At 43.6% G+C, this 22,080-nt stretch overlaps 1 protein-coding gene across 3 annotated transcripts in view; it reads right to left on the bottom strand.

The window, feature by feature from the left end:
* Positions 1–1,071: 1,071 nt before the first annotated feature.
* Positions 1,072–22,080, bottom strand: part of LOC143793224 (uncharacterized) — a 420,556-nt gene continuing 399,547 nt past the window's right edge. For all 3 annotated transcript variants that reach the window (XM_077280004.1, XM_077280005.1, XM_077280006.1), the window contains 5 exons: positions 20,100–20,227; positions 19,204–19,342; positions 16,376–16,455; positions 3,058–3,196; positions 1,072–2,978 (listed from right to left, as the gene is read on the bottom strand). In XM_077280004.1, the coding sequence (XP_077136119.1) occupies positions 2,955–2,978; positions 3,058–3,196; positions 16,376–16,455; positions 19,204–19,342; positions 20,100–20,227 (510 nt within the window). In that variant the 3' untranslated portion in view covers positions 1,072–2,954. The remainder of the gene's footprint in view (positions 2,979–3,057; positions 3,197–16,375; positions 16,456–19,203; positions 19,343–20,099; positions 20,228–22,080) is intronic.

Here is a 22,080-nt window from a genome sequence, read left to right as displayed (position 1 = left end):
AGCGGTGATGATGCTGCATGCAAGTTTTCTGTGCTGCACGTAGTGTGCGCTGAGAGTGCATGCTTTTAAGGAGACAGTACTGTATAGGAGTTGAAAATAGAATATTGTTCCTATTTTAGAAAAAACTTGGATGTGATTGGTCATCAGTGTGTGTTGGTACCTGCTTCTAGTTGTAGTTGTGTGGCTGATATACAGCTAGTTGAGGATCAGCAGAGAGGGGTAGCCAATAGTGATGAGCGAATATACTCGGTACTCGGGATTTCCAGAGCACGCTCGGGTGTCCTCCGAGTATTTTTTAGTGCTCGGAGATTTAGTTTTCAGCGCTGCAGCTGAATGATTTACATCTGTTAGCCAGCATAAGTACATGTGGGGATTCCCTAGCAACCAGGCAACCCCCACATGTACTTATGCTGCTAACAGATGCAAATCGTTCAGCTGCGGCACTGAAACTAAATCTCCGAGTACTTACAAATACTCGGAGGACCCCCAAGCGTGCTGGGGAAATCTCAATAATACAAGTCTATGGGGAAAAAAAAAGCATCCTGCGAGCACATTTGCAGGATCCGTTTTTTCCCAAAACGACGGATTGCTAAAAACGCAAGTGTGAAAGTAGCCTAAGAAAGCTATAGCAGAAGTGGAACCTTTTTAGATTCTCATTCTGCTATAGCTGCTTGGGAAAGATCCTTCTCCTGATTTTCTTGTTAGAAAAAACAAAAAACTGATAATGCCATTGCTACAATATAAGTAGCCTGCAAAGTCTGAAACTGCAGTGTCAGGTTAAAAAAGCTGCAGGCCGCCACTGCTTAGTTATCATCCATTTACAACCAGTCAGATAAGTTGAGGTCACTTGGAAATTAAAAAGGATATGTGCATTCCCGTGCTCAAAAGAGGTTCAATGATTCAAAGATATCCGTATGTTAAACTTTTTGGCAAATATTCGTCCAAGTCAGCGAAATCAAATTTCAAATGATCCACTTATATCAGCATAGAAAGAACAAGAAAAGAGAACAAAATCTGCACACAGAGAACAATTTACAAATGTATTTTTAATTCACAACAAAATTACCCTCCACATCTAATATACTTTATTTTATAATTCCACACCATTTTCAAGATCTCTGGGTTCTGTCTGCAAATGAAAACATCTCTGATAACATCGATGGACTGAAAAACCATATATACATAAAATGCAGTAATTACCTGAGACAAGTCTAAGCTATGACTCCTCTATAAGTTCTATATTGCTTCATGTAGGTGTTTATTTAGAGTCAGGGATTCCCAAAGCTGTGACGTTTACATTACATCGATGGAGCTGTGTGAGGACTTGGGTTTTTTTGCCTGGTAAGTTATGGTTAATTTTAATAACATGTTGATATCAATACAACTTTTTGTTGACTTCTGGTTTTGATATTTTTTTTCCCGTTACAATTTTTACTCAACAGGGTAATCAATTTTATATTTTGACAGACCAGATTTTTACAGGCCTGACAATAACAAATAGGTTTACTTTTACTTATTTTATCTTTTAGTCCCACAAGGGGTTTGAATCTGTGATAGTACTATAGTAATATCACAGTGTTGCAGTATATATCAAAAATCATGATCTCTAATGAACGCCAGTCACGGGCTGGTCTTCATTGGAGCAGTGTCATGGCAGGTACAGAGGCCTCTAGCAGACCACCGGCTACCATAGCAGCCCATCAGCAACTAATGATCGCATTGTGAGGGGCAGAAGAGCGTGTGAAATGACAAGTAAGGCTACTTTCACACTTGCGTCTTTCAGCTTCCGTCACAATCCGTCGATTTTTGAGAATGCAGAAAATTTTTTTCCCATAGACTTGTATTAGCGACGGATTGTGGCGGATGGCCATCCGTTCCATCTGTCGTGCACTGGATCCGTCGGAAAATAGCGGTCTGTCGTGCAGAGAAAACGTTCATAGGAACGTTTTTTCTGCATGTCGGAAAATCGGTCAGCGACGCATCCTGCGCTGCCCGTCATCGGCTATAATGGAAGCCTATGGATCCCGTTTTTCCCCTCTGAGCATGCATGGAAGGATTTTCAAATCCGGAAAAAAGTCTCTCTCTCTCTCCCTCCCTTTCTATCTCTCTCCCTTCCTCTCTCTCTCTCTCTTTCTCTCGTCCCCTGACATTTAATTCCCGGAATTTGTGGATGACGCATCTGTCATTACACTGGATGCGTCACACATGTTTTTCCCTATTTTCGTGATGTCCATCAACACGTCATTTTGCTGCACAACGACGGACAGCAGAAAACGCAAGTGTGAAAGTAGCCTAAGTTTGCACACTTCGAATGCCACTATCAGATATTGACAGCAGCATATAAGTGGTTGAAAGCAGCAGGAGGATCTTTGCTGCATCTGCTGCTGTTAGATGTTGTTAATGTTGATGCTGTTGACGTATAATGTTTTAACTTGGAATACAAGCTGTTTAGGTAAACTATTAATGCTTTGACCATTCAGATTGAGTTCGTCTTGTTGTGCTTCAAGCTGTGGGTCTTGAAATGTTTTAATTGGAATTTGAAAAACAAAAAAGCACATTTGTAGAAAATGTTTAGCAATGGGAAAAAATGCTATTCTGGAGGCAAAATGAATAAGCATTGAGTTTAATTTCTATCTCGTTCATAATGCGGTTCACTTTTCTTCCACTGTCCTGATTGTTTTAAATATAGTTTGCAGAAATCCATACTCATGTTCCAGAAATAATCCCACTCCAATATATAATGTTGATTTCCAATTGTGGAAATGTTTGCAGTAAATCCATCACATATGATCATACCCTTACAGTACTTTGCTAGATCTGTATTCTTATGTAACATCAACTATTTTTTTAATGTAAAAATATTATGTAACAATATCGATGTAAAATGTACAATAGTAAGAAACATTTATTTTACAAAGTTTCTGTATTTTGGAGTAGAAATTTCACATTCCACTTTACATTGGATTAGCAGCTGTAATCTGCAAATAAGAAAAAATGCGTAATTATTACAGGATGAATTATAAATCATTCTATAAGCATTTTTGGAATTTTTCTCACCAGTTTTAACATCGCTGATAGATCGTCTGGTTGCTGTTGTTGCGTAATGATTTTGCAGTTCTGCTTTAATTTACTGAGTAAAACCTGCCATGCCTTTGGCACGTTTTTTCCTTTTAAATGGATACAAAAGCTTGTCCATCTGGAATATGAGAAGGATTTAGTTACCTACAGTACTACAGTATATTTACCCAAAATCAAAACTTTGCAATTCTGGCATAATTTGCAATCATTACCATATGCTTCTAGTCGGTCTATGTGGGGAGCAGTATGTACCAATATATTCTCCCCTAGAATCAATGAGTTTAGGGGACAATAACCTCAATCTTCTCAGTCGCCAAATCTTACAGAGTCCTGCAGAATAAAACTTCTATATGCCTCAGTATGTACCTCTTTGGGAGCCCAATTACAACTTTGCATAAAACTGAATGCAGGAGAACTAAATGTGTAAAAGATGAATATTATGTAGCCCTCAAGTGAGAGAGATTTAGACAGAACTCCTTCTTTATTGGTACCCAAGTTACCAAGTTTTGTTGTGAACTACCGTAATCACCAAGATGTGTACTAAGACGGCAGTAACCAACCATCTGTAGTATCTAAGCCTCTAACATACAAGTTGACTGCCATTGCCTGTAACCACTATAATTTATTATAGTATTTATTATATAATTTATTATAGTGGTTATGTTAATATCATTTATAACCAAGTCATACAGTCTAGATTCTGTCATATGTCAAGTTGTTCTGGCAGAACACGTACAGAGACAGTGAGCCTCCTTCTTCTGTAGTGTTACAACATAAAATCCTCTTTAGTTGATTTTTTTTCAGTTTTGATAATTTGTCACATTAACCCATTTATGACCTAAGTACTTAACGACCTTGGGCGTATGGTTACGTCCAGATGATTTCGCAAACACAGAGACTGTGTACGTGGGATTGCCGCTGGGTGTCAACTTATTCTGACAGTTGACACCTGGCACCCAGTCCCAGGAACTGTGCCACAACACTACTGGCATTTTAACCCCCTAAATGTGTGATCAATTTAGATCGCAGCGTTTAGAGAGCAAGCAGAGGGTAAAAGCCACCTCTTTCCTTGGATCAGCGTCCCAACGACGTTGTCACAATGGGCTGATCGTTGCAATGGTGACCCAATGTCATCATGATGACATCCGAATCACCAGAGCTAGCAAACTTTCTAGGTCATGAGCAGTTCATGATGTAACAAGCATAGCATTGCTATGCTTCATAAGCGATCAGTCTGTAAAAAGTAAAAGTCCAATAGCGGGACAAAGTAAAAAAGTAAAAAGAAAGTGGAAAAAATTGTAAAAATACCAAAAAAATATAATATATATATATATATATATATATATATATATATATATATATATATATATATATATACACACACACACACACACACATTTATATTGCACCTATAAATAAATAATTTTTTGAAAATAAAAAACAAAACAAAAAAAAGTACACGTTTGGCATCATCGCGTCTAGAGAAAGCGAATGTGTTCAGAAAACATTCGCCAATCTCAAATTGGGCACGAACAAAGCACATTCGAATTTGTGTTCACTTTCACAAGCATTTTTACTCAAAGTCAGCAAAATTCAGTCACGGTTCGGTAAATTATCATGTTTCCACTAATGGTTTTGTTGTTGTCTTGGCTAGGATAGTCATGCTGTATGAGGAGTGGAGGGGTCGGGGGGATGTATTTGATGAGGGGAGTGGTTGTGGAGAGGTTAGAAGAGCGTGTGGAGAGGTTAGAGGAGCAGTGCGCTCATTTTTTCCCTTTAACTTTATGTGTGTTGATTCTGGCAGCCAGTCAGGGCACAGAAACCATCAACAACATCATGACACATGGCCTTCTGTGATTGGCTGCCAAAATCACATGTCCCTGGCTATATAAAAGGCAAACATCTTTTTTTGCTGGCGCCATTATCTCAGTATCACAGTGCAGAGAGGTCGCTCCTCAGCTAGTGCTGCTGCTGAAGGTGAACTTGTTAGTGAAATAGATAGAAATCGAACATCCAGCATCGAAGTAGCAAATATAGAAAAAACTACATGGCAGTCTCTGGAAGCCCCATTTCCTACTCCAAATAGTTTGCGATAAAACTGTGTTTCAGTGGCAAGGTGGTCAAATTTCCACTTGATGCTCCCAATGACTCCAAATCATATTTGTGATAAAGTGGCATCAATTTCTAGGGTGGTACCTCTCCCTCGCTTCAGTTGGTTTACAGAGCATGAGAGGCCCCCCTGGTTAGTACACTGTTATGAACTGGTGGTTTAGGAGCAACATGGGACGTGCTCTGGAGGAGGTGGTACCTGTACTGACCGCAGTTCCTGAGCTTAACACAACACTAGAAGTAGCCGTGGGATGTTCCTGTCACTCCCTAGACGCCTCGTCACAGCCGGAGGACTAACTACCCCTAAAGATAGAAACAGGAAAGTTATCTTGCCTCAGAGAAAATCCCCAAAAGATAGGACAGCTCCCCACAAATATTGACTGTGAGTGGAGAGGGAAATGACATACGCAGAATGAAACCAGGATGTAGCAAAGGAGGCCAGTCTAACTAGATAAATAGAACAGGAAAGAATACTGTGCAGTCAGTATTAAAAACTAGAAAAATCCACCACAGAGTTTACAAAAATCTCCACACCTGACTAAAGGTGTGGAGGGTAAATCTGCTTCCCAGAGCTTCCAGCTTAACTGAATAAATCCATACTGACAAGCTGGACTAGAAAAAACAAAGAAAGTGCAGAAAGATTAAGTCCACAACAAGTGGACTGCAAAAGAACAAAGCAAGGACTTATCTTTGCTGAACTGGTCAGAATATCAGGGAAATCCAAGAGAGATGTGAATCCAACCAGGAACCATTGACAACTGGCACAGGCTGAAGGATAGAACCAGGCTAAATAGTCGAGCCAGAAAGACAATCAGTGGAAGCAGCTGCTGACTACTAAATCCAAGGAGCAGCAGTACCACTTAAAACCACCGGAGGGAGCCCAAGAGCAGAACTCGCAAAAATGCCACTTACAACCACCGGAGGGAGCCTAAGAGCAGAATTCACAACAGTACCCCCCCCCCTTGAGGAGGGGTCACCGAACCCTCACCAGAGCCCCCAGGCCGATCAGGACGAGCCAAGTGAAAAGCACGAACCAAATCGGCGGCATGGACATCGGAGGCAACAACCCAAGAATTATCCTCCTGGCCATAACCCTTCCACTTGACAAGATACTGAAGCCTCCGCCTCAAAAAACGAGAATCCAAAATTTTCTCCACCACATATTCCAACTCCCCATCAACCAACACCAGGGCAGGAGGATCAACAGAGGGAACAACGGGCACCACATATCTCCGCAACAAAGATCTATGGAAAACATTATGGATGGCAAAAGAGGCTGGAAGGGCCAAACGAAAAGATACCGGATTGATAATCTCAGAAATCTTATAAGGACCAATAAACCGAGGCTTGAACTTAGGGGAAGAAACCTTCATAGGAACATGACGAGAAGATAACCAGACTAAATCCCCCACCCAAAGCCGGGGACCAACACACCGACGGCGGTTAGCAAAACGTTGAGCCTTTTCCTGAGACAACGTCAAATTGTCTACCACATGAGTCCAAATCTGCTGTAACCTGTCCATTACAGAATCCACACCAGGACAATCAGACGGCTCAACTTGCCCCGAAGAAAAACGAGGATGAAAACCAAAATTACAAAAGAAAGGCGAAACCAAAGTAGCCGAACTAGCCCGATTTTTAAGGGCAAACTCGGCCAACGGCAAGAAAGCCACCCAATCATCCTGGTGAGCAGACACAAAGCATCTCAAATAGGTTTCCAAGGTCTGATTAGTTCGCTCAGTTTGGCCATTTGTCTGAGGATGAAATGCCGAAGAAAAAGACAAATCAATGCCCATCCTAGCACAAAAGGCCCGCCAAAACCGAGAAACAAACTGGGAACCTCTGTCAGACACAATATTCTCCGGAATGCCATGCAAACGAACCACATGCTGAAAAAACAATGGAACCAAGTCAGAGGAGGAAGGCAATTTAGGCAAAGGTACCAAATGGACCATCTTAGAGAACCGGTCACAAACCACCCAGATAACAGACATCTTCTGGGAAACAGGAAGATCCGAAATAAAATCCATGGAAATATGCGTCCAGGGCCTCTCAGGGACCGGCAAAGGCAAAAGCAACCCACTAGCGTGGGAACAGCAAGGCTTAGCCCGGGCACAATTCCCACAGGACTGCACAAAAAAACGCACATCCCACGACAAGGAAGGCCACCAAAAGGACCTAGCAACCAAATCTCCGGTACCAAAAATCCCAGGATGACCAGCCAACACCGAACAATGAACCTCAGAAATTACCTTACTTGTCCATCTATCAGGAACAAACAGCTTCCCCACAGGACAGCGGTCAGGTTTATCAGCCTGAAATTCCTGAAGCACCCGCCGTAAATCAGGGGAGATGGCAGAAAGAATCACCCCTTCCTTAAGAATGCCAACCGGCTCAAGGACTCCAGGAGAATCAGGCAAAAAACTCCTAGAGAGGGCATCAGCCTTAACATTCTTAGATCCCGGAAGATACGAGACCACAAAATCAAAACGGGAGAAAAACAGGGACCATCGAGCCTGTCTAGGGTTCAGCCGCTTGGCCGACTCGAGGTAAATCAGATTCTTATGATTGGTCAAGACCACAACGCGGTGCTTGGCTCCCTCAAGCCAATGTCGCCACTCCTCAAATGCCCACTTCATGGCCAACAACTCCCGATTGCCGACATCATAATTGCGCTCCGCAGGCAAAAACTTTCTGGAAAAAAATGCACACAGTTTCATCAAAGAACCATCAGAACTCCTCTGAGACAAAACGGCCCCTGCCCCAATCTCAGAAGCGTCAACCTCAACCTGAAAAGGAAGAGAAACATCCGGCTGATGCAACACAGTGGCAGAAGTAAATCGGCGTTTAAGCTCCTGAAAGGCCTCAACAGCCGCAGAGGACCAATTCGTCACATCAGCGCCTTTCTTCGTCAAATCGGTCAGGGGCTTAACCACACTGGAAAAGTTGGCAATGAAACGGCGATAAAAATTAGCAAAGCCCAAAAATTTCTGAAGACTCTTCACAGATGTGGGTTGAATCCAGTCATGAATGGCTTGGACCTTAACAGGATCCATTTCTATAGACGAGGGAGAAAAAATAAAACCCAAATAGAGACCTTCTGAACTCCAAATAGGCACTTAGACCCCTTCACAAATAAAGCATTATCACGAAGGATCTGGAATACCATCCTGACCTGCTTCACATGAGACTCCCAATCATCGGAAAAAATCAAAATATCATCCAAATACACAATCATGAATTTATCAAGATAATTGCGGAAAATATCATGCATGAAGGACTGAAATACAGAAGGAGCATTAGAGAACCCGAAAGGCATCACAAGGTATTCAAAATGGCCTTCGGGCTTATTAAATGCAATTTTCCATTCGTCACCCTGTTTAATACGAACAAGATTATATGCCCCTCGAAGGTCAATCTTAGTAAACCAACTAGCCCCCTTAATCCTAGCAAACAAATCGGAAAGCAGATGTAAAGGGTATTGGAATTTGACCGTGATCTTATTAAGAAGGCGATAATCAATACAGGGTCTCAAGGAGCCATCCTTCTTGGCAACAAAAAAGAATCCTGCTCCCAATGGTGACGAAGACGGCCGAATATGCCCCTTCTCTAAAGACTCCTTAACATAACTCCACATAGCGGCATGCTCTGGCACAGACAGATTGAAAAGTCGGCCCTTAGGGAACTTACAGCCTGGAATCAAGTCAATAGCACAATCACAGTCCCTATGTGGAGGAAGGGAACTGGACTTGGGTTCATCGAATACATCCTGGAAATCCAACAAAAACTCAGGAACTTCTGAAGAAGGGGAAGAGGAAATAGACATCAAAGGAACGTCACTATGAACCCCTTGACAACCCCAACTAGTCACAGACATAGATTTCCAATCCAACACAGGATTATGTCCCTGTAACAATGGAAAACCCAGTACAACAACATCATGCAAATTATGCAACACCAGAAAACGGCAATCTTCCTGATGTGCTGGAGCCATGCACATGGTCAGCTGAGTCCAATACTGAGGTTTATCCTTGGCCAACGGCGTAACATCAATGCCCCTCAAAGGAATAGGGCTCTGCAAAGGCTGCAAGGAAAAACCACAGCGCCTGGCGAATTCCAAGTCCATCAAATTCAGGGCAGCACCTGAATCCACAAATGCCATGACAGAAAATGACGATAATGAGCAAATCAAGGTCACAGATAAGAGAAATTTAGGCTGTACAGTACTGATGGTAACAGACCTAGCGACCCTCTTAGTACGCTTAGGGCAAACAGAAATAACATGAGCAGAATCACCACAGTAAAAACACAGCCTATTCTGGCGTCTGAATCCCTGCCTTTCTGCTCTAGTCAAAATCCTATCACATTGCATAGGCTCAGGACTCTGCTCAGAGGACACTGCCATATGGTGCACAACTTTGCGCTCGCGCAGGAGCCGATCAATCTGAATGGCTAGAGACATAGATTCACTCAAACCAGCAGGCGTGGGGAACCCCACCATAACATCTTTAAGGGCTTCAGAAAGACCCTTTCTGAAAATTGCTGCCAGAACCTCCTCATTCCATTTAGTGAGCACAGACCATTTTCTAAATTTCTGGCAGTATACTTCTGCCGCTTCCTGACCCTGACACAGGGCCAACAAGGTCTTTTCTGCATGATCCACAGAATTAGGTTCGTCATACAATAATCTGAGCGCTTGAAAAAATGCGTCTACATTAAGCGATGCCGGATCCCCTGATTCAAGGGAGAATGCCCAGTCCTGAGGGTCACCACGTAGCAGAGAGATGACAATTTTAACCTGCTGAATGGAATCACCAGAGGAACGGGGTTTCAAGGCAAAAAACAATTTGCAGTTATTTTTAAAGTTCAAAAACTTGGATCTGTCCCCAAAAAACAAATCAGGGGTTGGAATTCTAGGCTCTAAAGCCGGAGTCTGGACAACATAATCTTGGATACTCTGTACTCTTGCAGCAAGTTGATCCACATGAGAAAACAAACCCTGAACATCCATGCCAGCGCCAAAATCCTGAACCACCCAGAGATTAAGAGGAAAAAAAAGACAAAACAGACTGCAGAAAAAAAAATGGCTCAGAACTTCCTTTTCCTTCTTTTGAGATGCATTTAATTCATTTTTGGCCAGTTGTACTGTTATGAACTGGTGGTTTAGGAGCAACATGGGACGTGCTCTGGAGGAGGTGGTACCTGTACTGACCGCAGTTCCTGAGCTTAACACAACACTAGAAGTAGCCGTGGGATGTTCCTGTCACTCCCTAGACGCTTCGTCACAGCCGGAGGACTTACTACCCCTAAAAATAGAAACAGGAAAGCTATCTTGCCTCAGAGAAAATCCCCAAAGGATAGGACAGCCCCCCACAAATATTGACTGTGAGTGAAGAGGGAAATGACATACGCAGAATGAAACCAGGATGTAACAAAGGAGGCCAGTCTAACTAGATAAATAGAACAGGAAAGAATACTGTGCGGTCAGTATTAAAAACTAGAAAAATCCACCACAGAGTTTACAAAAATCTCCACACCTGACTAAAGGTGTGGAGGGTAAATCTTCTTCCCAGAGCTTCCAGCTTAACTGAATAAATCCATACTGACAAGCTGGACTAGAAAAAACAAAGAAAGTGCAGAAAGATTAAGTCCACAACAAGTGGACTGCAAAAGAACAAAGCAAGGACTTATCTTTGCTGAACTGGTCAGAATATCAGAGAAATCCAAGAGAGATGTGAATCCAACCAGGAACCATTGACAACTGGCACAGGCTGAAGGATAGAACCAGGCTAAATAGTCGAGCCAGAAAGACAATCAGTGGAAGCAGCTGCTGACTACTAAATCCAAGGAGCAGCAGTACCACTTAAAACCACCGGAGGGAGCCCAAGAGCAGAACTCGCAAAAATGCCACTTACAACCACCGGAGGGAGCCCAAGAGCGGAATTCACAACAGTACACATGGCAAAACTATCACCACATTATATGAACTAAAACACCCAAACTATAGTACACACCAAAAGAGTGATAAGGGGGGGAATATACGGGTGCTGTCATGGGTTCTGGAAAAAACAGCTACCGGTGAGTAACCTTGGTGTTTTCCCTTTCCCCATGAAAGCACACCTGAGAGACTTTTGTAGAATGAAACACCTTAGTGAAGGACCACTGCTTGCAGCACCATTCTACCAAAGGTTAGGCCAGCAGAGGAGGATAGATCTAGCCGGTAGTGTTTGAAAAAAGTCAAAGGTGAGGACCAGGTAGCGGCTTTACAAATCTGATCAATCGATACTTCATGAGGTAGCCACAGCTGGTGGAGTGAGCCTTGATGCCTTCAGGACCCGGAGCCACTGCAGCGTAGGATAAACTAATGGCCTCCCTGATTCATCTGGCAATGGTACTTTTAGCTACCCCTTACCCTTTTCCGCTACCCTGGAAGGCTACAAATAGGGACTGATCTTTCCTCCACTGACTAGTCATGGACATGTATTGTAGCATGGACCTCCTCACGTCTAACGTATGGAACTTTTGCTACCCTAGGTTCCTAGGATTATTGCAGAATGATGGTAAGGTGATCTCCTGACTCCTATGGAACTTAAGGACTACCTTGGGGAGATAGGCCAGATCTGGTCTTAGAACTACTCTGTCTTCAAAAATTTGAGTATATGGATAGACAGGGCCTGTAAGTCGCTCACCCTACGGGACGATGTTAAGGCTACCAGCAATACTGTTTTAAGTGTGAGTAACTTTGGTAATAACTCCTGCAGTGGCTCAAGCCTCGAAGACTAGATTCAGGTCCCAGGGAGGGATCTTCGGGATAATGACCGGCCTAGACCTACTACAAGACTTCATGAACCTGGACACCCACCTATTGGATGCTAGGTTGTAGTTATATAGGGCCCCCATGGCTGAAACTTGAACCTTGAGGGTGCTAGTTGCTAACCCAATATGAAACCCCGCCTGTGGAAATTCTAGGATAGGTCCCACCAGAGCTACATCCCCTAAAAGTTCCCCCAGGAAGTCTAGGAACTTTTTTCATGTTCTACCGTAGATTCTGGATGTGATAGGTTTCTTACTCTTCAACAGGGTGGAGACTAACCCTGGTGAGAATCCCTAGCGACTCAGTAGTGCTCTCTCAAATTCCAGGCTGCCAGATGGAAGCCCTTCACTTGAGAGTGGCCCACTAGTCCCTGGGTAAGCAGGTTCAGAACCTCTGGCAAGATCCATGGATCTGTAATTGACATCTGCCTTAGAAGGGAAAACCATTGCCAAAACAGAGCTATGAGAATTACTCTCGCTTGATCCTCTCTGATCTTCCAGACTACTGTCAAAATCATTGCCATCGGGGGGAACACGTAGGATAGGGCGAACTTCCAAGGTATTTGTAGGGCATCTACTGCAAATGGATGTTCCCTTGGATTTAGGGAGCAGAACTTCCTGACTTTCCTGTTGTGTGAGGTGGCAAACAGGCCTATCTCTGATTTGAGCCAAGCTTGCACTATTTGTTGGAAAACCTGAGGGTTTAAGGACCATTCCCCCTGTCTCAAGTCTCTGCGACTCAAGAAGTCTGCTTGTATATTTACGACGCACCTTATATGCAGTGCCGAGAGAGATAACAGGTGTTGTTCTGCTAACTGGAATAGTAGATCTGATACCTTCATGAGGCCCCGGGACCTCGACCCCCCTGGTGGTTGATATAATCTACCACTGCTCGATGGTCCGTTATGACTCGAGTATGGCGGCTCTGAAGCAAGGGGAGAAAATGTCTCAAGACCTTTTCCACTGCCCACAGTTCTTTCACATTCGAGCTGTGTTTCCTTTCTAGTGAGGACCAGGTTCCTTGTACTGAGTGGGATCTCAGGTGTGCTCCCCATCCTGTACCACTTGCATCAGTTGTGATAATGTCCTCAACTGGTTTTTGCCACAGGACCCCTGATGTCAGATGCTCCTTTACAGCCCACCAGATTAGGGAATCTCTTACAGCCAAGGAAAGTTATAGTTTTCCTTTGAAATGTCCTTTGAATGATTTCGGTGCTGTCAGAACTTCCCACTGAAGCTGTCTTAGGTGAAACTGTGAAACTTCCCACCCTACAGCTGGTATACATGATGTTAACGAGCCTAGTAGGGACATTGCGTTCCTCAGTGTCATTGCTGGCTGTTGTATTGCTGTACGAGTCAGGTCCCTTATCTTGATTATTTTGCTCTCTGGCAGGAAGCAGAGCTGTCGCTCGGAGTCCAGTAATAACCCTTGGAAGGATTGCACCTTTTCTGGTTCTAATCTTGACTTGGGGTATTTACTATCCATCCTAACTCTATGAGTTGACGTCACTTCTCTTACTTGATGTCTGCAGTGGGCCACCGACCTCCCTACCACAAGGAAGTCGACAAGGTATGGGATGATCACTATGTCCCGGGATCGAAGGTATGACATTACTTTGGCCATCACTTTGGTGAAGACCCTGGGAGCTGTAGACAGGCCAAATGGAAGGGTTGTATACTGATAATGTTTGACCTGACCTTGGACATAGAGCGCTTCCCTCAGGTACTTCCGATACACCCAATGGATTGGGATATGATAATAAACATCTTTTAACTCTATCACTGCCATGAAGCAGTCCTGGAACAAGATTTTTATAGTGGTGTTGATTGACTCCATCATGAAGGAGCAATTCTCTACCTACTGATTGAGCTTCTTCAGGTTGACTATGGTTCTCCAAGAACTCACTCACTCACTCACTACCGCTGTCAGTCAAGGGTACCGGTTTCAGAAGTTGATCAGATGCGCGTACATCCCTTCTGGGCGTCGAGGAGTCTTGCCGGTCAGGACGACTGCCACTCCTACCACTCGAGCGGCTACTCCTCCTGGTATTCTGGTGGCTCGGTAAGGCATTTGGTGAGAGCTCCTGCTGATGCTGTAATGGCTGCTGCTGCTCTTGCTACCCCACTTCCATGATGAAGCTCTGGGCATAAATGCGTCTTCTGTGGTCATACCTCTTTATGAAGGATCCACTGCACTCCCTGCCTCCTCCGGTGCCCATCGATTGTCTCTCCCCCCGCCACGCTGCCGGTATAGTTTTAGCCCACCGGCATTTTCTACATGGGTGCCGCCATCTTGGATCTGGTGCCCACCTTGACGTCACAAGGACACACCCATTCCCAGCGTGCCTTGCACGTGAAGTCAGACGTGCGCGACCCCGAAGCAGCCGCCCCTCCTGGAGCTCCTGGACACCAGCAGAGGGGGAAGGGCAGTGCGGCAGCCACTGAAGAGCCCTGGACTCCTGACCGTGCTGTACCCACGCCTGCTCGGACGCTGAGGGCCCCAGGACCTGCGGACGGCGCCTCCATCACTTGAAGACTAGCACACAGGCCCTGCCTGTTCTTCCACACCGGGATGGGAGTGGGTAAGTAGACTGGTGACCGCCGTCTTCAGCACGAGGGTCCCTGTCAGGACAGGAAACCCAACTGAAGTAAGGAAGAGGTACCGCCCTTTTATTATCAGTAGGGTGGATCCCCTCAGGTGTGCTGTCATGGGGGAAGGGAAAAATTGCTTATGCCATTTATACTGCTGCTGCTGTTAATGATTTTGCGATGATGCCTTGACATTCCCAGGGTTGGAAGTCTAAAACTGCGATGCACACTGTGTGCCTCAATGCGGTCTTGGGAAAAAACACTCTTAAGAATGTATAATGCAGGTCCCATATAGTACATGTAGTATAATGCACTTCCCATAGTCCTCGATAAAGTATAATGCAGCCACCGTATAGAGTATAATGAAGCCACCCCATAGAATACAATGCAGTCCTCTCATAGAATACAATGTAGTCCCCTCAGAGTATAATGTATCCCCCTCTTAGAGTATAATGCAGCCACCCCATAGATTATAATGCCCCCTCATAGAGTATAATGTAGCCACGCCATATAGTATAATTCAACCCCCACAGAATGTAATGCAGCCACCCCATAGAATATAATCCAGCCCCATAGTCCTTCACTATTATGACAACCACGTACTCACTGATATATAAAAATAATACAATGCTTACCTCTCCTCCTCGTTCCCCTGCTGCCTCTGGTCTCTGCAGCGTGTCTCGGCAGTTCCATTGCCCTGCACAGCATGGTGAAGTGATATCATTGAGCATCCGCTGCGTCAGAAGCAGAGGGTAATGATGGAGGAGGGACCATCATCTGACGCACTCTCCTCCATCATTTCATTCAACTGTATCAGCATCTATAATGTTGATACAGTTGAATGTAGGGTTGGAGGGGGGCAGCACTGGGGCAGGGGCCCCCTCATGCACGGTCCCAATAGCAGCTGCATGGTGTGTCGCTGTTAGCGGCATGCCACTGGCTGGATGCCCTTGCGATGCCTAGTCTGCCAGCCGCTAACGCTGGCCCTGTCAGTAGGATCCAAGTGAGAAGTTTGATTGGCCAGCCAGAATCTAAATTTTGTTTCATTTAAGACATGCAAGAAAGGACTTGCTTTTGTATTACTGTTCTAAATAACCACATTTCTCTTAACATTTAGGTCAAAATCTTAGGGGGGATGATTCTCCTTTATGATCTTCTGGCACCGAGCAGAATTCATGGTTCCATCAATGATGACAATTCATCCATGTTCTCTAAAAGCATGTTTGAATGGTGGCATGATGTTTTATGGTGGAATGTATTGTATCAGGGGACCTATTTTTTCCAAAAAGTTGCAACTTCGACTCATCCCAGAACATAATCTCAAAAGTTTTTAGTGTCATATAGATGTTTTTTTTCTGGCAAATGTTAAACAAGCATTTGTATTCTTTTTGGACAGCAGCGTTTTTTGCATCTTGTAAAGCTTTACATTGACCTTAAAAGGGTTTCCCCACAGTCAAAGTATTTATTTTAATCATTAGATCTTGGAATAAAAATAAGTACCACAATTAGATGTATTACAAAATGTCCTTGTGCTGAGATAATCTTATACATGTGTACTGTAAACACATGTCTTTATAGGATCTAAAATGCTACTGGGACCCATACGTTTGACGGACATGGTGGTGGAGGCTTACACCACTGCTTAGACATAAAAATTTAAAATGTAGCTTGCATTTCTATTGATTACATGGAGGATGGAATATTTAGCACTTACAAAAAGAAAAAATATCTAAGTGTAACACAAATGCTGGAGGTACAAATATTCAAAATGCACATAGCACTATACCTTGTATTATGCAGTTTTAATAAACGAGTCTTCAACTCCTCCTTCAGAGCCATCACAGCAGTATCAATGTTTTCTCTTGCCTAAGTACATAATAATAGATTTTATTTTTCATGCATATTAGAAACGTTACAATTCTAAAAGTAATAATTGTAATAATAGCAGCAGTGGAGGACAAAGAGCGTAAAGGGCCGATGTTTCACAATTTGTGTTTGGTTCCATCCATAAGGCCCACCTGAATTTCCATACAGTAGCAATCAAAAGTTTTGCATTTTATTTAAAGTGTGATCACTTCTAACTGGTTGTCTTGATGCTATTTTCCTGGTGAGTTTAGTAAACCATAAGGAAATGGTTGTCAGAGTGTTTATATATATATATATATATATATATATATATATATATATATATATATATATATACGGTATATATATATATATATGTACTGTATATATAGTGTTTGACATTGTTTTATCCCTTCATGTGTTTGTTTTCAACATTTGCTAGGCCAAATGGTTTGCATAATTTGTAATGGGCAGTTGAATTTTGCCTAAATGTTTTTTTTTCGTTTGTGTGTTTTAGGTTGAAACATGACAAAGGTAAAGCTAAATTTATCACCAGGTGTCAGGAAACAATGTTCTGAGAGTGAAGTCAGGAAAAAGTCAAAAAGAAGTACTGTAGCTATCAAATTCAATTTCTCTCAGAGTCAAGTGACATGTAATAAAGAAAGAAAAAGAAGGTTATGGAATAGTGATAAGTGAGTATGCTCTTTACTCGAGTTTCTCTGAGTATTTCAGTGTGTTGACGCAGCTGTATGATTTGCGGCTGCTAGACAGCTTGAATACATGTGGGGGTTGCCTAACAAACACGCATCACTCGCTCATCACTATTAACACCTGACAAATCTAGAAGTGGACGACCACAGAAAACTTCCTCCAAAGTTTATCACATTATTAAGAAAAAGTCACTTCAGATGGGTGTCGCAGGTCTGGGTCCAGGCGCCTCCCATCTTCTTGCGATGCCGCCCTCCTGCTTCTTCATAGCTTCACAGCATTGGTCTCCTGCGCAGGCGTACTTATTTGCTCTGTTGAGGGCAGCGTAAAGTACTGCAGTGCACAGACAATGGGCCTCTCTGACCTTTCCCAGCACCTGCGCACTGCAGTACTTTGCTCTGCCCTCAACAGGACAGATAAGTATGCCTGCGCAGGAGCGTGGTGCCGGGGAGTGATGAAGAAGCAGGAGGGCTGAGTCGCAAGAAGATGGGAGACGCCGGACCCGGACCTGCGACACCCATCAGACCGGACTGCCCCCAGGTTAGTATAATAAAACTTATCTTTCTTCACTTGCAGGTACACCGATACTCCATATGTGGGGTAAACCACTGTTTGGGTGCATGGCAGAGCTTGAAAATGAAGGAGCGCCGTTTGACTTTTCAATGCAAAATTGGCTGGAATTGAGATCGGATGCCATGTCGCTTTTGGAGAGCCCCTGATGTGCCTAAACAGTGGAACCCCCCATAATTGACACCATTTTGGAAAGTAGACCACCTAAAGAACTTATCTAGATGTGTGGTGAGCACTTTGAGCCCCCAAGTGCTTCACAGAAGTTTATAACTTAGAACCGTAAAAATAAAGAATCATATTTTTCCACAAAAATGATTTTTCACCCCTAATTTTCCCAAGGGTAACAGGAGAAATTGGACCCCAAAAGTTGTTGTGCAATTTTCCTGAGCAGGCTGATACACCATATGTGTGGGTAAACCACTGTTTGGGCGCATGGCAGAGCTCGGAAGGGAAGGAGCACCGTTTGACTTTTTCAATGCAGAATTGGCTGGAATTGATATCAGACGCCATGTCGTGTTCGGAGAGCCCCTGATGTGCCTAAACAGTGGAAATCCTCCACAAGTGACCCCATATTGGAAACTAGACCCCTCAATGAACTTATCTAGATGTGTTGTGAGAATTTTGAACACCCAAGTGTTTCACTAAAGTTTATAGTGCAGAGCTGTGAAAATAAAAAATTCATATTTTTGGCCACAAAAATGATTTTTTAGCCCCCAAATTTTTATTCTCACAAGGGTATCAGGAGAAATTGGACCACAAAAGTTGTTGGCCAATTTGTCCTGAGTGCGCATATACCCTATATGTGGGGGTAAACCACTGTTTGGGCGCATAGCAGAGCTCAGAAGGGAAGGAGCACCATTTTACTTTTTCAACGCAGAATTGGCTGGAATTGAGATCAGACGCCATGTTGCGTTTAGAGAGCCACTGATGTGCCTAAACAGTGGAACCCCACAATTCTAACTCCGACCCTAACCCCAAGAGACCCCTAACCCTAATCCCAATCCTAACCTTAATCCTATCCACACCCCTAACCCGCACACAGCCTTAACCGTAATCCCAACCCTAACCACAACCGTAACCCCAACACACCCCTAACCTCAACACACACCTAACCCTAATCCCAACTCTAACCATAACCCTAACCACAGCCCTAACACTGACACACCCCTAACCCTAATCCCATCCCTAATCCCAATCGTAAGCATAATCCAAACCCTAATGACAACTTTAGCCCCATCCCCAACCCTATCACAATAATCTGTACTTTTTTCTAGTTGCCACCAAAAGGCCACTAAGGAATCTATTCACATATGTGGAAAAATGCTCGCGTTTACCATTGACTTTCAATATAATTGTTACTCGGGGCAAGGCCATCCGAGCATCCAACCTGCTCAATTTGAGAACCAAGCATTTGAGCAGTTTAGTGCTCGATCTTCACTAACAATAACATAATGCTAAGTGTCTGCTTAAATGTAAATCATTTATAATTACCAGTTGTTTCGCAATATCCAGATCGCTCTGGTTATATGCAGGTAAGAGAATGTACTTTTTCAATATGACTTTTTTACTCTCCTTCAAGTATTTTCCAACTGTATGTTCATTGATTGGCTTCATCTGCTTGCCAATGTACCTACAGAAAATTTAATACAAATGTCAGTCGGTCCATTTGGTGACTAATTCACTTTCAGCATCAAAATGTGACAAAGCGCATTTTTGCACAATTTCATTTGTAGCTAAAGTTTACATATTTCTGTTATTAGCACACATCAAGGTTATATAGTAATTATGTGACCACTAGATTCCTTCGCTTACTACACAATCCAGAAGCCTGCATGTTCCTGCAAGTCAGCAAGAGATACCCATTCATCACTTGCGTTATGTTGAATAAGTTTTTGATTTTGTAATTAGGCTTTTGCTAGTGGACTTTTGTCCCATATTTACCAAAATAAATTTGGTGCAAATTAAAGGGTGCTTGCTAGCCCTTTCAATCAGATTTAAAGTTATGTATATTACAGAAGCCTTCAACTGTGCAAACAAAAAATGTTATGGGATACTAGAGATACCAGTCTGTAGAAATTGTTCAACATTTTGAAAAGTCATAAATTAGTAATTAGCCATAAACTTCTGGATAATGGAAACCACTTCCACATTGTTAAGCAAATACAAAAAATGATGACGACTTAAAAAACTAGTATAACATGGGACAATAAATGTTCTTAATTTGTGTGTCTAATCTATGAGCCATATTAAAAAAAAATAAAAAACAAGAAAGAAGCTACAATTACTATTAATGACTTGTAATTAATTTAAGTAAAAAGTGACTAAAAGAGTTTTAAAAAAAATCTGCAAATTTTTGCCTGTGTCGAACCAAGTTCTTTGATATTTACCATTGCTGAGCATCAGACAAAACATCTTTGATGGACTGATGGACAAAATCCCTCGAATCAATGTTTTTGTGTCCACATTGTTCAAGCACAGATTTCAGTTCTTGAGAAAATAAGTTAATAACTTCGTTCTAGAAAAAAAATATTATTGACTTTTATTTTAATATTGTGTTCCCAACTGATTCAGATTAACAGCATTTGAAAACAAACTGTCTCAGTATTTCATGATGTACAGTGCTATATGTATTAGGTGCAATCTGAATTTAACACTTTTACTCTTTTGTATTTTTGCCTTGTAATGGAAACATCACAAACATAAGATTCCAGCCTCTACACAAATGAGAATGAGAATTGTAAAATGAATTGCTTCTATGAAGGTCAGTAGTGTAGCTACTGGGGATGCAGATGAAGCGCCCCCACACCGCCGCAGGGCCGAGGGGCACCCGGAGCCGGGCCTCTGAGTCTCTGCTCTGGGGGTTGTCACGGTGGCTAGACCCGGTCCGTGGCCCTGTCCGTCAGTGGGGGACGTCCGGTGAAATAGGTGGTAGTAATGGTAGCGATGTAACGGTGCGGTTGTGGGGTGTAAGTCGCGGTAAATAACGAGGACACCAGTTTGCAGTCTCTTTACCTCTTTACTGGAGATCTCTGAGTCCTCAGTCCAGAATACGGTTCACCAGGCTGCGCAAGTCCGGCCGGTCCAATGGCACCTCCAGAGCCCTCCTCTCAGGTGGAAATCTGTGCCTTCCTTCTAGCGCTATGTGTTGTAGTCCTTCCCTGCTGTGCTCACGGAAAGTGACCCCACAACGGTTGTGTCTGTTTCTTAAGTTCCCTCACAACTCGATTTGATGTTCCTCTGTAATCCACCCCTTCCCTGTATTCAGGTTGGAATGGCACCCGTTTGTCAGGTAGGCCTGGAGTTCTTCCGGGACCCTAGAGACGCCCCTCTCCCGCAATTGCCCCCCAAGACTTCATAGGTGATATGTGGTAGACAGCCCGCCTGAGACCGACTGTCCTGCCGCTGTTTGGAGTATGGCTTGAAGCTGTATTCTAATCCACTCCCTCGGCGTTCCGGCCACCGGTATTGCGCCTCAGCAAGGTGCTGCCTCTTTCAGCACAACCCCTGCTGGTATTCTCCTTCTGCTTGATCTCGTTTCTCACTCAGCACAATCTGTCTCGCTTCTAGTCCTTTCCTTGAGTCCCGCCGCTTCCAGGAGCCTGCGCGGACCCGTTACGTTCTTTCAATGCCAAGCCTCTGCCAGGATCCCACCCCTGGCAGAGACCCTACAGTCTCTCCCTTCACAACACCCCCTGCCACAGGGTGTTGCTCCGTTCAATCCCGTCAGCGTTCTCTCTAACTTTCTGCCTGACCCCCAGTTTACCCACTATGGTGGGGAGTGGCCTAATGAATAGCACCCTTAGCTCCCCCCGGAGGCCCAGCTATGAAACATATTGGTGTCTGTGATACCTGATTGGAGGAACTCCTTCGGTGCCATCGAACGTACCATGGATCCCCTTAGCGGCAGAGCCACAGTACTGCAACGACCAGAACTCTGGGGCGCTGCACTCCCCCCTGGTTAAACACAGTACTCCGGGACTGGGAAGAAAAACAACAATACAGATTAGCAAAAAGACATACAATTTTGTTGAGTGCAAAACGATAAGTATACTTGAACAGGCTTCCCTTTATGGGAGGTGAGGACACTTTTAACGTTACAAACATGGTCAACATTATAAATTACAGGCTATGCATAACTCCTGTTACCCAACCGGGTATTCTACTTAGTGCAAATTCTGGAACAATAAATTAACATTGCCTTTAGGAAACATACACTCTTAGTTTACCAAAGGCCTTCCTATAATCACATTACAGGGTAAGGTAACTTCACATTCTCCTACTTTGAACCTGCAGGACCGCCTGTCCCTATGGCACCAGACCTACTGCCTCTCCTTTCTTTTACAGGACCGCCCTGTTCATCCAGGGCCT

The sequence above is a fragment of the Ranitomeya variabilis genome, chromosome 1 (genome assembly GCF_051348905.1).
Source record: "Ranitomeya variabilis isolate aRanVar5 chromosome 1, aRanVar5.hap1, whole genome shotgun sequence".
In the NCBI taxonomy this organism is placed as follows: Eukaryota; Metazoa; Chordata; class Amphibia; order Anura; family Dendrobatidae; genus Ranitomeya; species Ranitomeya variabilis.
The sequence above is the reverse complement of the archived record's forward strand: the minus strand, read 5'-3'. Positions and strand labels throughout refer to the sequence as shown.